The 16,712-nt window shown below is 43.2% G+C and overlaps 1 protein-coding gene across 1 annotated transcript in view; it reads right to left on the minus strand.

The window, feature by feature from the left end:
• Window positions 1-439: 439 nt before the first annotated feature.
• Window positions 440-16,712, minus strand: part of Rfx8 (regulatory factor X8) — a 75,002-nt gene continuing 58,729 nt past the window's right edge. Inside the window, exons 9-12 of the mRNA XM_074050385.1 lie at window positions 15,232-15,323; window positions 8,704-8,818; window positions 5,776-6,101; window positions 440-768 (exon numbers count right to left, since the gene is read on the minus strand). Of these exons, the coding sequence (XP_073906486.1) occupies window positions 574-768; window positions 5,776-6,101; window positions 8,704-8,818; window positions 15,232-15,323 (728 nt within the window). The 3' untranslated portion in view covers window positions 440-573. The remainder of the gene's footprint in view (window positions 769-5,775; window positions 6,102-8,703; window positions 8,819-15,231; window positions 15,324-16,712) is intronic.

Raw genomic sequence — 16,712 nt, forward strand, 5'->3', positions numbered from 1 at the left:
AATAAAATGTGGTTCATCAGGACATCAGCATTTGTTGCAGATATTTTTGCATTTGAACTTCCACTTCACTGTAAAAAAAATAAATAAATAAAACTGGGATAGTGAACCAAAGCCCTTTAATGTACTAGTGAACCAGTGTAACGGGGATGGAATTTAATTTTTTTCTGCTCCTCATTGCTGGAGGGGATCTTTCTACAAACTCTGTTTTGATTGTGTCACTACCGATGGGAAGAAAAATATTACAATTGGGATTTTACTGTTTGCATTCTTTGAACTTTATGTTTCTCTGGAGACTTAACATTTCTTGCTTCCAATGAGACTTCTCAAACTTCTCTTCTGTTACATCCCTAAATAGAAATATACAGAAAGATCAAGAAGCAAAGCAACAGAGGCAAAAATTTATTCTTCAAATCAGTTTATAGTTTGATCAAAACCAATTCCTTGAAATACATATAAACAAAAACCATTACATCTACTATATACATAAAATCTTTCTTATCAACACAAAAGCTTTAGTATTTAAATATTTAGTATTATTTTTTAAGAATGCAAGTCTATCCATTTCTTCTAGCCCTATTCAAACAAACCATCTTGCATACTAGCATTGCTTTCGCTGAAACAGGTATTCTCAGAGCTTTGGGGGACATCTGATATGTGAATCACAAATCTTTGTCCATCTTGTAGTGTTATGAGGGCTTCTTGTCCCACAGGAAGGCTGAGTTTAAAGGTGCTTTCGGTGGCCTTGTCTTCCAACAATACCTGGATGAACTGCAAGGAGAAAATGTTGAAAACATTAAAAAGAAAAGGTTATACAATTCCTTGTTTCAGGAACCAAAATTCGAGTTTATCTACCACATCTTTTGCCCCTACTTGGGGGCCTAAACAGGAAGTTTATTCATTCATCCAACTAGGGGAGATCCTAATTTCTCAAGGGAATGCTCAAAGTCTGGTGAGGATTTCATGGGAGGAATTGAAATCCAGGATGACGAAAGTGAGGAGGAGACATGGGGCTCCTTTTAGGAAAAGGAGCTGGGGGTGGGGGAAAGCAGTCTTTGAGAAACATTCTGGATACCTTGTGAAAGCAAAAACCAACATTCTTCTCAGATTGCTGGGGCATGGATCAGTTGTGGGCATTAGGAGGGAGGCTACGAAATGGGCTGTGGAGCTCCCATGGCTGAAGTACCCATGACTATCTGCTTTCCAGACGGACATGAATTCCTGCATTCTTGTCAGTCTTTGGAGCTGCCACGGTCCACTCAAGTGCCCACACAGGCCCTCCCTCCACCATCCATCCAGTATACTATTAGATGGGGTGTGTATGTGTGTGTGAAAACAGTCATCTGAGTCCACTTGAATAGACTCTTGTTAGTAATAACTGATTTGGTAGTCACCTTTTTCTTAACCTGTCAGAGCAAGGCTTCCCATCAGAGGAAGAGGGACACTGTGCCATGCTTTCCTTAGCTCTAGGGAACTTGGAAGACTTGCAAAGCTTTGGACATGGCTACTTTATAACTAACAGAAATGTATTTTTCTGCTAATACATTTTGACAAAGATGTGCATCTAACATCAACTCATGTCAGATACACGATTCATGAAAGTATGTTTCTTTCTTCAAATTCAACAATAACCCCCAACACACAGTGAGAAGATGTTTTTTTTCTCTCTCTCTCTCATTTTTGCTCTGCTGAAATCCATGTAGTTTTTCCTTTTAGAAGAATATTCCTTATTTAATATCATTAAAATATTTTGCTTTATTCTTAAACAGGCCTAGGCAGCTTACTATTTTGCACATTTCTAGAATGCACAAGTGACAGATGGATGTGGCAATCGGGAATGCTGACTTCGGTTGTTATCATAGGTGTGGGGCAGGGCTAAATTGTTCCAAGAGTGAGGCTGTCACAGATGTGCAGTGCATGGGGCATTAGCTCATGGCAGATGAATGCAGATGGGACACAAAGGGGGTGCTTTTTTGTTGATGATGAGTGCAAATGGTGAATGATGAATGCAATGAAAATTAGACAAGCGTAACTTTTTGGTGTTAGCTTGTTTATGTCATTATAGCAAATTCAGCAGGCATGAAGGAACAGAAGTGGGTTTAATTACTCTCTAATGCATATTACCTTGGATTATCTGGCATTCATCTGCTTGTATTGCTTTTATTATGTAGTTCAATTAAGCATTTAATATCTTCTCTATTGTTTCTACCAATTAAATATAGGTCACACCTCATTGTAATGAACTTCAGAGGAGCTGGGGTTGGGTGGAGAATGTTAAGGGAAGGTGCTCAGATTGGAGGTTTTGTTGGAGAAATAATTACCATGTCAAGTGGTTATTGGGGACTTGCTATATTGTAAGGAATTTGTATGCATTTCACAGTGATTCACTTATTTAAACCTCCTAACAGCCCTGTGGAATTAGATAAAATATTATTCTCATGAGTTAAACAATTTGTTCAGGAGTCTCAGTTAATAGGTGTAAGAGCTAGAATTTGAACCCAGGAATTTATGTGCAAGAACTTCCCACTTATCATACTTGAAGATAGTTTTAATTTCCTCCCAAGTCACTGACTTTTGAATTACTCACATTGCAGAATACTCTCCAGGGAGAGAGAGGATGGCAGGAAAGACAGCCTTGGAAGGAGACCTGTGGGGAGTGAATCCCTCTTCTAATTACTAGGGAGGTAACCTTGGAATGTTCTCAACCTCTCTGTGAGCCTCAGTTATGCCACCTGGGAAAGGAGAGTGATGACAGTACCTTTCTCACTGATAAGGGAACTATCAAAAAACAAAAAAAGAATTCTAAACTTGAACCTTGCCTTCCAAGTAAAGATGTAAGGTAACTGTTTGTGCTCCATCTCCACCCCCTTCTAACTATGGCTGAAGAGGTAAAAGTTGGCTCCTAGTTTCCTTGCTGACTAAGGAGCATACCAACTGACAAAAGTTCTCTGTTTGGCCAAAGCTTAGTCTGACTCCTGAACCTTCTTGTAGGCCCATCTGTGATTCCTCATAAAACCCACTTTTAGCAAAGAGCCTTGCTTAGTCAGTCTAATAACAAACTCCTTGATATTTAATCACCATCCATGTCTGCTCATGTTCCTTATCCTCCACCATCCTCAGGAGATGTTTGGTCCCCCTGGCCTATCTTCAGTGAGAATCCTGTCAGGCCGGTTTAACCAGAATTCTCCTGACCCCTGATGTTTCCTCTTGGTCATTTTCCATCCATTGACCCCCTCCACTCCTTGGCTTCCATTCCTCCTCATCCCTGCTGAATTCAAAATTGAGCCTAATTTCTCTATGGTCTGTCTGCAAGACCCTGTTGCAGTGGTCCCTGTACCCATCGTCATGGTCCTGAATAAAGTCTCCGTTTTATGCTTTAACACATGTCATTAGAGACATTTTCTTTTCTTTAACAAATTGTCATGGTACAGTCCATCTTCTTGTTCCACCAGTGAGCCCAGAGAACTTTCTGGTTGGTGAGCATTGTGGCCCAGCATGAATGCCTGTGCTATGGGCTCTACAGACTGCTCTGGAAGAGACTCTGGTGAGCTTGCCAAGGGCTGGCCCTTGAAGGGCTTTGTACTAGGCCTGGGTTCCTTCTCCAGAGAGTCAGGAAGAAGGGAGAATCATTCTCCCAGCACAGCCTAGCCTAGCCAAGGGGTCTCTTCTTTAGAACGAACTGGGTCTCCTTCTGCCAACAGCTCTGAAACACCCACTCATTGAATGGTGTCTTAACTGTTCTCAGCTGTTCCCTTTCTAAGGTGGCTGGTTACCACCTCCACAATGGGTCCTTGACTGGGGGTTAGTATTTCTTATTTCATTGATCATATCTGCTTTATACTCACAGAAAAGATGAGCTCCCCATTCACAAACCACATTGTAACAGGTCTGCTCCTTTGGAGTTCACCTTGGCAGAATTGTGGCCTTTGCCTTTCCACAAGGCTGTTGCCTCTCCCTAATCATTTGGCATCCATTCCCTTTGGCTGACATTCTAAATTCTAAAAAGAAGCCCTACCTGAGCAATTAAGATGTTAACTGTTAAATTTTTCTTTAGATTTAACAGATTTTATGGAACTCAGAATATCTGGTAAACATCAGTATATATAACAACCTGAGCTAGTCTTTAGTTCTATGCATCAACTAACACAAAGCATGTAAATCAGTGTGATGTTTAACTTGAAGAAGGGTAATAGGTCTGTCTAAAAAGGACTACAGGAGCTAGCCCCAGAAGGTCAGGGCATTGCAGTGTTCTAGAGAAGAAAAAGGAGACACATGCTCAGAATGTTGAAGACCCCACTCAGCATGTAGACTTATTGCCCTGCTCCTCCTTCCCTCTATATAAAAGTCCTTTGTGCCCCTAAGCCCCCCCCACCAAGGTGGAGCTTTGAGGTCAATAGCCCCTCTATCATCTTAGAGTGCTGGACTAAACCTGACTCCTTCCTTCCTACCAACTCTCACTTCCTGATTGTTGGCCTTCATGTGGTGAGCAGCCCAGTCTCATCCCAGTAATACCTGAATCTACTGCACAGAGGCTGTTGGATGCAGCTAGGTAGATGAATTTCCTATGTGATGATGAAAGAGCAAAGACCAAATACAGAGAGACAGCAGACCATTTGTAAACCTGAGAGCATTTCCTTGGCCCCTGCTTGTACTATTTTGTGTTGCATGCTGTCTCGTCTGAGCAGTGTTCAATAACAGTATATACAGGATCTCCATACTCTGCAGAACTTGAGATGAAGCTTTGTTGGGGAAGGAAAAGTCCCTGGTTCTGATTATTTTAAGGACCACAGGGTGTGAACAGTTTTAGGATGTCATGGTCATTGTTGACTTACACAGGGCAATGTACCTGCTTCTAAGCACAGCTCATCTATTCAAGAGGGGAACTTGTGGGCACAAAGAGAAGACTATGTTTAGTTGCTGAACAACAAGTGTATAGAAGTCTGAGAAATTATACTAAGAAAGTTGCTGTCATTTTTTTTAAAGCCAACCCACTCTCCTACTCCTTAGTGGGGGAGTTTCAGTTGTTTCCTGCATTGGTCCAGCTCTTTTTGCTGGCACATGAGGCACCATCTCTGACCTCTCCAATCAGTGTCCTGCTCTCTCCAACTTAGTGTTGTTTGTCTACACATGGACTAAAATCAGGCAGACAGGGTTCCAATCTCTGTTTCACTACTTCCTTGCATTTGCTTGCTGTATGACTTTATGCAGATCACTTAGCTTCTCTGAGTCCCAATTTCCTTGTCCATCATATGAAAATGATAAGAACAGATACTCTACAAGACTATGGTTTCTAGATAAGATATTAAGGGCATGGAGGGGTTGTTAGATAAATAGCAACTCCTCTATATATTTTAAGAAGTATCTCAGTTCAATTTCATCAATATCCTTTCTATTTAAAGCTTCTTTTTTTTTTTGAATGCTAGCAGCATTTTTAGTGTGTAACATTCTGGGTAGGGGTTAGTGGTGCTCTGTTGCTCAGTCTGGCTATACCAGGTGAACTCTGGGAAGACAAGACTCACCATGCACATACTCCACACTTCTGTTCATGTACCACTGTACTACACACTCAAGTAGTACAGTGTATTGATTGACCAGCAATCAATAGCTACACTATTGTAACACCCTCTGGCAAAAAGACCTTAAGCAAGGAGGACTGGAGAACCCTTTATTGTTTTTTTTGGAGTGCCATGTAATCTTTATGGGTTTCCAAACCTCTTTGTAGCTCTTATTTCTCTTGAAACAATTGTGATGTTGGGGGAGGGTATCCTGGATCTCTACCTTATTGCCAGTGGCAGTGTCCACATAGAAGCCCAGGACCTGAATGGTCACATTGCTCACACCCACAGAACTGGGGCTCTCGCTCGTGTCTTTCAGTGTTACAGAAGGCAGCTCCATACTTGGGCTTGTACACTCCAGAGTTGGTGAAGAATCTAGGAGGTGGAAAAGGGCCTGGTCTGGCTGGACCAGAGACTGGTCATCTGACATCACATCCCTGAGATTTTCTATATCCTTCTCTTCCTCTTCTTCTTCTTCCTCCTCTATGCATGACTGAAGTATGTGAATCACATATTCCAAAAGCAGCAAGTGAAACAGATGCCAGGAGCCTGTATTTCAATAATGACCAGAAATGAATACATGTGATGGCAGACAGACAGACAGGCAATGGATAAGTCACTGTCAAACTAACTTTTCTGGGACTTTTAGCTCCTGTGTACCAGAGTGTCATACAACTGAACTCAAGGGGTGGGGTGGTTGGGTGGTGGTGGGGCCCACTACTCTTGCAGCAATCCATACCCAGGAACCCAGGACAGTTTTTAGACAGAAAAGACAGAAAGCTAAATAGTCCTCACCACAAGGAGAACTTAAAACCCATCTAGCATGAAGTAGGAGAAAAGCAAATCCTCCAACGGTTGCTGCTCCCACATACTGGATGTGCCCTTTACTCTTCCAGAAAGAAGACCATCCTAAATGTTTGCCTGAGCAACAGAAGGAGGCCAGCCTGCTGCAATTTTTATCAGATAATTTTTAAATGAAGGTAAAACCATGGCTTTATATCATTTAATTTAACTCGTGAATGAATGAGGGAATTAGGAAGATGTTGCAATTGATCAAAATCTGAGTCTAACATTATCTACTCAGTGAACAATGACAGTATTACTTTAGGACAGATGCTCTGAGGATAGTAACCAATCATTTCTGTGAATGAGGATGATTTGTGTGGTTAGAGGTTTGCTACAATTTACAGAGTTGCAAAATAATTCACAGATAGTGAAAGGAAGAGATACTCCAGAAGGGTGTGCTCAACCTTTTCAAGAACCTTTTGTCCACTTCAAGCAATCTTTTTGTTCGCTTCCAACTTTCACAGTTTTTCCCTACCCAAACTTCTTTATTTTTTGGTGAGACACTGCCCCTGTGAGCACTTGATTAACAATGCTTGGCCTATTTAAACTTGTGAAAACCACAGTCCATATGGAGTTTGTAAACTGAGAAAGGCAAAGATAACTACAGGGCTGGATTTTCTTCTGTGATTGCACATGAACTCTGCTCTCTTTGATCTGAAGGACATTAGCATAAAACAGAGTCAGTTTGAACGTCATTAAAGGAAAGGGCCTATTATATATGGGTGTCACCTATATGGCTTAATGTGTAACAGGTGCTTAACAGCTACTTTTGCTGAAAAGCACTGACTCCTTACTTGGGCCCATGAATTAACAAAGAGCAAGGTAAAAGTTAAGAATCCCAGCCTCCATTTTGTATCTGTGTCCTTTGCTCTAAGCCATTTTCTCTGGCCCTATGCAGCCATCTTGGAATCCAAAGACAGGATAGGAGACAAAGGCCACCTGCCAGTAAGCAATGACTCTTCTTGTAACAGGGGCCTTCCTGACCAATACTGAGACAATGAGCTACTAGATTACCTATGACCACCCAAACACAACTGTGACTGAGACTGCTTAAAAATTATTCATGCTTCTTTCCCTGTGTGCAATTCTTCCTTCTATTTAAACCTAAAACAAATGTCTGTATGAGGAAAATGGCTTGAAATGCATGTCTTTCCTCTTCCTGAGGTGTGCCTATGCAGTGTAATTAACCTCCTTTCTCTGCCCTTCACCATTACTCATTTCTTTATTTGGGTGTATTGGGATGAGTGACCAGATCTGATTTATGAAATCCAGGAATTTGGCCAGGGGAGTAAAATCTCCTGTAACAAAAGCAGCAACCCTCAAAAGAGCTCCAGGTGTTTGCTAAACTGATCTATAACAAAGCTTGCCTTCTTCTCCTTGCTCTGTCAATAACTATGAGGGCCCCTGGCAACCCTTTGTGGTAAGGATGACTCGCCCTGACTAGTTGTAAACTTATAGGAGTAGAGACTGTCTTTTCACTGCTGTCTGCCCCGTGCCCAGGAATGCGCCTGGAGCATCACAGGGAAAAAAGAAGTATCAGTTGAGCGAATGATTCATTCCAAGAAGCTGCAAACAATTCTCTCCCTACAACCCTGCTTATGCTGCATCTTTGTCAAAGACACTACTTTCCTTAACAAAGGAAGACTGACTGTTGACCAAGAAATATGCAAAATGCAAAATGTGGTGCTACTTCACTCTCTCTACCATCTGCATACAATGGTGGTCTTATTAAATACTATCTCCAAATGTTAAATATGGGTCCTTGGAATCCTGGAAGGACCAGATAGTAGACAAAGACCACCTGCTAGGCAGCAATGACTCTTACTGTAACAAGGCCCCACCTGATCTTGTTACTTAATCCTGAGGAGCCCATTTTTTCCCATCTCTGCTCTCTCAGTGCTTTTCTCAAAATATCACAAAGTTTATCATTCAAAAAGGAAAAGCTTCCAACTACAATGGAATGAAAATGTGATGCATAGTTCTTTTTTTTTTGGGTGGACTGTCACCTTGCCACTAATAAAAAAAAATGACTATGGTTTTGTATGATTTTCTGTATCTATGTTGCACATCACATAAAAAAGGTTAAAAGAAGATGAATAGATTCTACAAAGCAATATGCAAAATACTTATGGTACATTAACATTTTAAATTATTTACTTACTTTTTTTCTTTTCAGTGCTAGGCATTGAACCCAGGGCCTTGTACAAGCTAGGCAAGCACTCTACCACTGAGTGACACTCCCCCAGCCCAATAATAAAATTTTTAAAAAGTAGAACACAAAATGTTTTTGTATTCTTTGACTTACCAAAACTATCTCTATGAGAGAGGGTCATAGCTTTGCTCACAGTAGTGAGAAGGAAATTCCATCTTAGCTGGAAGCTGGCGGCCAGTCTGATAAACTCCTCTTTGCTTCGGCTTGGCTGTTACATTTTTGTGAGAAAAAAAAAAAGGCTTGGGTTTATGATAATCCAAAAGAATAACATCTTTTCAAATGCACATACTTATCACACACAGCCATTTCTAAAAGGCTAAGGAAGACGAGGCAGCCACAAACAGGTAGCTTGTAAGGTCCTGTGTAAGGGCTTGGTGGACACTGTTGATAAAAGCACTGACTCTTCACTTGAGCCTGCAAGTGCTTAATGGGTTACTACATGCAGGACAGAGCTTGGCATCTCTGCCTTCATTTTGCATCTGTCTCCTGATCTGAATCATTCTTTCCTATGGTCACTTTGGATTTGAGGAATTGCAGGTCCAATACAAGTCTAAGAGATAACATCCCGTGACAAGGTTGAGACTACCCTCAGGCAACAAAAACTTTCTCATTACTAACAAGGCCCTGCCTGGCCAATCTTGAGTAGTAATCAACCGGACCACAACTAGACTGAGACTAATTAATTTTGCATGCTTCTTTCCCCCTTCTGTTTCTTCCCTATATAATCTGGGAGCTCATGTCATGACCCCAAAGACAGGGCTGAGGAGGCTGGTCCCCTTGCCTTTCCAGTACAGCTATGCTGAATAAAGTTCCTTTTCTGTTTTTCACCATTATTTGTTCCATTTGTCTTTTGGGGTGAGTAGCCAGACCTGACTTGTTGCATTCCCCCATAGATAGGGACTATCTCAGGCAACAGTCCCCCTCAGCCCTACAGAGATGGTTGCAGGACAGAGCACTTTGAAATAGGTAGAGGTGAAGTAAGGTGGGAAATTGGGCTACTATTTTCCCCTAATCCTCACTCAATTTTAAAAATGAGGTCACTTTTGAAGTATGTCAAATAAAATTTATGGAAGGCTATTGATTTGGACTGAACACCTGTGTTGGATACTAACAGACCAAAATGAAATGGAGCCATTCATAGTAATTCTGTCACCAGGCACCATGCTGAAACCAAGCTGTTTTTCTGACATTTTGGGGAGAAGAGGGGGGAAGAGGAAGAGAGAGAGAACAACCAATTCTCGAAACAGTCTAGCTTTCCCTGGTTTGATAAGCAATTCAAATCTCTTTTATAAAGAAAGTGCTATGGCTTGGATATGAAGTGTACCCCAAAAAGGCTCTTATATTGAAGGTTTAGTGCCCCTTAGCTGGTGGCACTATTTCTGGGACGTTCTAGAAACTGTAGAAGGTGTGGCCTAACTGGAGGAAGCAGGTCACTAGGTGCTTGTCCTTGGGGGCTGTATCTTCTCCCAGGTCCCTCTCTGTCTCTTTTTTTTCGCTTCCTGGCCACCATGAGGTGAGCAGCCTCTCACATGTGTTCTTGAGCCATGATGTTGTTTCACTGTGGGCTCAGAAGTGGTGCAACCAAGGACCAAAGACAGAACCCTCTGAAACCATGAGCTGAAATAACTCCTTTCTACCTCAGGTGGCTTTGTCCCAGAACAAGGCAGTCCAGTATTCAGGGTATGGCTTGTTATTACTGTCATCTTTTAGCAAGATTTATAGTGAGAATTGGGAGCAAAAAAGCAGAGCAGAAAGATTTGAAGAATGTATAGTTTGGCAGAAAAGGAGCATATTTAAAGTACAAAGACGGCACAGTTGTTATCTATCATCTATCTATCTATTTTGTCAATACTGGGGTTTGAACTCAGGGCCTTGTACTTTCTAGGCAAGTGCTACCACTTGAGCCACCTCTCCATCCTTTTTTGCTTTAGTTATTTTTTAAATAAGGTCTCACATTATGCCCTGGCCAGTCTGGACCATGATTCTCCTGTTTATGCTTCCTGCATAGCTGGGATGACAGGTATACACCATCCTCCTTCTTACAATCTCTCACATAGCTGAGAGTTCAGGTAAGTACCACCATGTTTGAGATATTTACTGAGATGGTGTCTTGATAACTTTTTGCTCTGGCTGTCTTTAAACTCTTCTCGGTCTCCACCTCCCAAGTAGCTGGGATTACAGGCATGAACCAGCACACCTGGCCTCAAAGATTTGAAAGTTTTAACTCATTTGAAGGACTCTGCCTTGAGCAGAGAGCTCCAGGGCTTCCTGTTTACACAGGGATTCCTAGGAAAGCCATCCAGTTACTCAGTGGCCACAGCAGCTGAGACCTAGGGGGGCCTGGCTACTTCTTGAATGGGAGGCAGACTTTGGAGTTATTAACATGATGCTGGTTTTTCAGGCATACTGTCATGGAGGCTTCCCCCCAGATTTCAAAGGAAGACCTGGGAGGCCAGGCAATGTGTGGCATGGTCAGAATCTCTGCAGGCAGCCCCTGAGAAGGTGATGTTTGAAGCTGTAAGGGTTGTAACTAAAGATACAATAAAGACCCTGGGAAGTTAGATGCCAGGAATGTGAAATGTCTGCTGCGAAGGCTTCAGGACTCAAGCAGAGTCATCCCAAGAAAAAGGTCTAGGCTGCAACTGATAAGGCCAAGGAGTGGGAGCTGCTCAAACCCTTTGGAACTTGCATCATGTCACCGTATGTCCTGGATGTCAGGCATGGAGATACATGGTTTAATGTTTACCCTTTGGTCCCATCCCTCCTTTCTCTACCCCTATTTTTCCCTTTTGGAATGGAAATGTTTACTCTGTGCCACTGAATCTTAACTTGTTTTTAATTTTATAAGAGCTCACAGGTTAAGACATTGCCTTGAGTCTCAGAAAAGACTTTTGCACTTGGACTTTCGAGCAATGTTGGAACTATGAAGACTATGAGATGACTCATATGTCATGAGATGGACTGAATGCATTTTGCACTACAAGATGCACCTGAGCCTTTTGGAGGCCAAAGGAGGAATGTTATGAAGTATCCCTCCCAAAGGTTCATGTGTTGAATACTTGGTCCCCAACTGTTGCACTGTTTTGGGGAGGTTCTGGAAACTTTAAGAGATATGGCCTTGCTGGAGGATGCAGGTATCTAGGTATATTTCATTAGGGGCTGTACCTTGTCCCAGGTCATTCAGTGTCCATTTTCTCTGTTTCCTGTCTATCATGAGGAGAGTAACCTCTGTCATGTGCTCCCACTGCCATAATGTTCTACTTTACCAGATTCAAGAGTCAAGGACTAGGGACTGAACCATTTGAAATTATGAATTAAAATAAATCCTTCCTCTCTTATGGTGTTTTGTTAGGTATTTTATCACAGTGATGAGAAAAGCTAGCACAGAAAGTAACTTGGAAATGACCAATTCAAATTTGGTTCTTTACTTCTGCTTTCTTCAGCTTTTTCCTGTCTATAATCACTACTGTTGTTACAGAGTAAAACTCTCTAAACTTCTCTGGTTCTGGGAGTTGCCCCATTCATGAATTGTTCTTTGCTCAAATTAACACTGTTATTATTGGTTTTTTGCCTGAAAGTTTTCTTTTATCAAGTAGCACAGAGACACTGCTGAGCAATCTCACTGAAGTCTTCTAGAGAAGTACCATGGTGAGTCCAGTGGCTATTTTAGACTAGCTCTTCTACATGCCATGTCTGATTGTGAAAAGGGGGCACAGAATAGATAATAATGAAATGGAAGGGTACTATTTGGGAAGACACAAAGCTGGCCACTAAATATGTAAACCATCTCAGGACTGAAAAGTCCCTGCCCCAGAATCCAGTAGAGCCAAGGTTGTCTGATGGCCTGAGTTGCACTAACCTGGGTACCAGTAAAATGCTGCTACAGTAGACAAAGAAATTTTGTCTAGATCAGGAGCAGTCTTGTGCCACACTTGAAGTGTGGCTATGTGAAATTCAAATGCATATGTTCTATGAATGCCCCAAAGCCTCTTCTAAGCCCCCATCATATGCTAGGTGTACCACTCCCTGGCTGGCAACCACGTGTCTTTGAAAAAGAGATTGAGAGACTTGAAATAACAAAATGCCCTTTCTTGATATTGCTTTTCTTTCCTTCTGAAAACCCCTAACCCTCCAAAGGGCTTCCCTGAGCTTTGGGTGAGTATATACATCCTTCAGTACTAGCACATTTCTTACCATCTGAAATGGAGCTCTGGGGAGGAACTCCTCCCACTGGTGATCAACAAGGGTGGGAGGGGGATGAGGGTTAGGTTGAGAGACAATGAAATTACAAAAACACTTTCTAAAAGCAATGCAGGAAGGATCTCTGGGCAATTAGACCCCTCTGCATAATGTGTGAACACCAGTTATAAACACCTTTGAGCATTCTTCCCATTACCACCATCGGGCCAGAACTGCGAGATATGAGAACAGTGAGAAATACACAACAAAGCTGGTCATTTTCCTTGGCTAGCATACTGCCAGGTACTAAGAATGGAAGCTTTTAGTAATCTCTGACAAGCCCAGGGCTTTGCACTTTAACAGGCTGAGTGTTTTGTTGACAATGTGTGTGTGTGTGTGTGTGTGTGTGTGTGTGTGTGTGAGTGTGTGTGTGTGTGTGTGTGTGTGTGTGTGTGTGTGTGTGTTATCAGCTAAGCTACATGATGATGGAGATTTGGGAATTACACAGAGTCATATGGTTTACAAGGTAGGACGACCCTGTTGGGCTGCTTTGAGGCTGGATTGGTATTAATGACATCAACTGGCTTATCCTGATTCAAACTGGAGGCTGAGTAAACACCAAATAAGGATCATACCATTGAAAGCTTCTCTTTGTGGTGAGGCTTAAGCCTTCAGTTAATGATGAATAAATGTCCCAGTAGCAATGCAACTCTGAACATGTCACTGCTGTTACAAATGACCTTTGCCTAAGCCCAGTAAGAGGAATAAACACCATACAGAATATGGAATGATTATCTATCAAGAAACAAAGCATGGAAACAGACTCTTGCTGAGGGTTGGACATGGTTTTCTAGCTCCTTCCTGATAAGTGTTCTGTTTCAACTCTAGGAGAATGAAGAACCCTAAGTCTGCTGCAGTTTCTGTGGACTCAGTTATTATTCCCACCCTTTCTTTTGACTGAGAAGTCAGGGACAGGGGAATGGCAGCAAGATGGCCAAAGGCTTAAAGGAGATTGTGCAAGGTCCTTTTGCAGTCCCCAGGCCCTGGGGTATTAGTGCTGGAAAATGTGTTCCTTCCACATGTACAGGCTATCAATGCGAGTCAACTCCCTGTATAGTTGTCCTTATCTCAACCAGCAAAATCCCTTGGTCCTTCCTATTATTGCTTATACTCTCTCTTCAACAAAATTAAAGATAAGGGCAGAATAGTTTCTGCTGGGTAGTGAGGGGTAAGGGGGGGCAAGGGAGGGAGCGGGGGCAGGGGGAAGGGGGGAGAAATGACCAAACATTGTATGCACATATGAATAAAAAAAAAAGTGTTCCTTCTTCCCTAAGTAGATGCTCATTTCCTTATATGCTCACTGGTCCACAATCTCCCCTGAACGCCTTGCTTCCCTCTCTCAGCTTTTAATCCTACGTTCCCTTCACATCACAGTTCAAGTCCCACTCCTTCTCCTTGGGGAGACCTAACCTCGGCCTTGGGGAGTGTGATGTGACAGGAGGCACACAGAGGTGGAGGGTGGGGAGCATGGGCTGCCTTGTTTCTGTGTGAGTTTTAGTCCATAGATCTTCTGCCCACTAGGGACCCACTGGAGCAAGGGCTGTGGCTTTGCTCATGGCACTCCCAGCTTATCAAGGCTGACTGCTATCTATGCAGGTGGTGACAATTGAGCCTGGGACCTTAGTGAAGTGACTCCCAAGTGGTACACCAACCAGAAGGGCCAAACTCACCCAGATCCACAACCAAGTCATCTTCGAGGGTTCTTTTTGCTTGTTTGTGCAAGGAATCGAATGCAGGGCCTCACAGTGCTAGACCACAGACCTAAGGCCCCAGTCCATCTCTGAGTTTTTGAAGTCACTTTACTGGAACATTGTGCTCCCCAAACAGACAAATATCTCCTTCCCACAGTCCCCCATGGTGCACACACCCTTAGCACATGCTGGCTCTTTCACACACATGTGTGCACACTCACTTACACACTCATCCACAGACATTCTAACACACACCTGCCTACCCAACGCCTGCAAATGCACAATCATGCACACACACTCACACCCCACACACCTGCACTACATACATGAATGCCACCCCACATACACACTCACCTGAACATACCAGCTCACACACACACCTCACAGCCCTGATTTTCTGCCTTGCCAAGAAGTGAGGCCACTGCTTCCCTGACCTAACACCCATACCAGCTCAACACACTTCTGATGACAGAGGTTGAGAACATCTCTCTCATATCCCAGGTATGAGCACGGGATTCCTCAGGACCTGACACTCCTTGGTAACACAGAGGATGAGCTCTAAGGCTGATTTCATCATCTCTGTGGTCATCTGTTTCGGAGCCATACCATCAGGTAGTGGGCACCTGAGGCTGTAAGTCAGAATAATCAATGCCCATTACTTTTCTTGTAAAAAAAATTCACAGTTTTGTACCTGGAAGACAGCTTGGAGATTTGAAGACAGACAATTCAGGAATACACTGAGATCTGTTGATGTTCCCAGCAAAGAAATTAAACAGCTCAAACCTACAGAGAAACAAAACAAGAAAGTGAAAAGACTGTACACACCCTTGCAGACATTCTCTGTAGGTACTCCGACCTGCATAAGCCAGGGGTGACATCTAAACAGTTGTTCACAGGGGCTCCGCAGGGCCCTGCGGAGCCTCACGGTTATTTGGAACACAAAGGATGAGTCCTAAGGCTGGGTTTGTTACCTCTGCCATCATTTAGTTTGAAGTCATGCCTCTGCCACTTGTTGAAATGGAAAGAAATGTTTTAAAACAATAACCCCACCTTGTAATTACACAGACCTTGTCTTCAGATGAGCTCATTGCAAAAATGCAGACGTGACCTCACCTATCCTTGACATTTTCACAAAACGGCTAATTTATTAATGTCATAAGTGATGGGGGACATCAAAGCCAGTAAGCACCTTGCCTGGGGTTGTACTCTCAATCAGGTGGAGCCCAAGCCAGCCGTGTGACGTCAGGTCTGGGATCCTGCACCTGTACGGGTAGCCTTTGGCCTTCCCACCTTTCTGAGTGCTGGTGCATACCAAACAGTTTAGAAAAGTAGTAGGTGGCTGTGGCCCTGGGTGAGGTTTGGTCAAGGTTTTCCTGGGTCTCAGAAGGATGTGCCCCCCAGGTGTCTGACTCTGCATCCTCCCAGAGAGATGCACAAGATGTCCATGGGAGTGAAGGGGCACTAAGCAGGCTAGTGGGTGCCTGGCAGTCACCTGCAGGCCTCCTGCCCTCCTGAGGATCCCTGGAGGGGTTCCCTGGGACAAGAGCAGGGTATGAGTGGCTACTTGGGATTTGTGGGGGAGCCAGTGCCCTGAGAAGGTCACCTTTGGGTTTCTTACTTCTCATAGCTGCCCAGACCTCTATAGCCTGCTAGGTTAGATATTAACCTTTTTGTTGCTGGGCTGCAGGGAAGAGGAGTGCCCTAGAGGAGGATCTGGCCTGAGGATAGTCAAGACAATAGGGACAGGAAAAGAGGAGGGGCAGTTGGCAGAGGCTATTTACCAAGTATGGATGTATCTCAGCATTTTTAATAACTAATACAATCTTACCATGGTCAACCCTACATCAAGGTCAAAGACAATAGGACTATTTATAGGTGGTGTTTTTATGTGTTGCTGAACTCATGTATCCATCCTGTTAGAAATACTGAAATATAGGTGGGTGGCCCAGGGTGGACACTGCTGACACCCCGAAGGAGTTTTCAGGGAGTGGACAGATAGCTTTACACACAGTTGAGTGGACTAGGAAGGGGTTATGTCCACAGAGATAGAAGCTACTAGATTTTCCTGGGGCACCTGGAAGGTCACAAACAGGGGGGCCTGGCACCCTCCAGGTAACTGTCATCACAAGGCATGGAGATTGGTCTATAACCTACAGTCTGGGGAGAGAGTCA

Source organism: Castor canadensis, chromosome 12, assembly GCF_047511655.1.
Source record: "Castor canadensis chromosome 12, mCasCan1.hap1v2, whole genome shotgun sequence".
Taxonomy (NCBI): domain Eukaryota; kingdom Metazoa; phylum Chordata; class Mammalia; order Rodentia; family Castoridae; genus Castor; species Castor canadensis.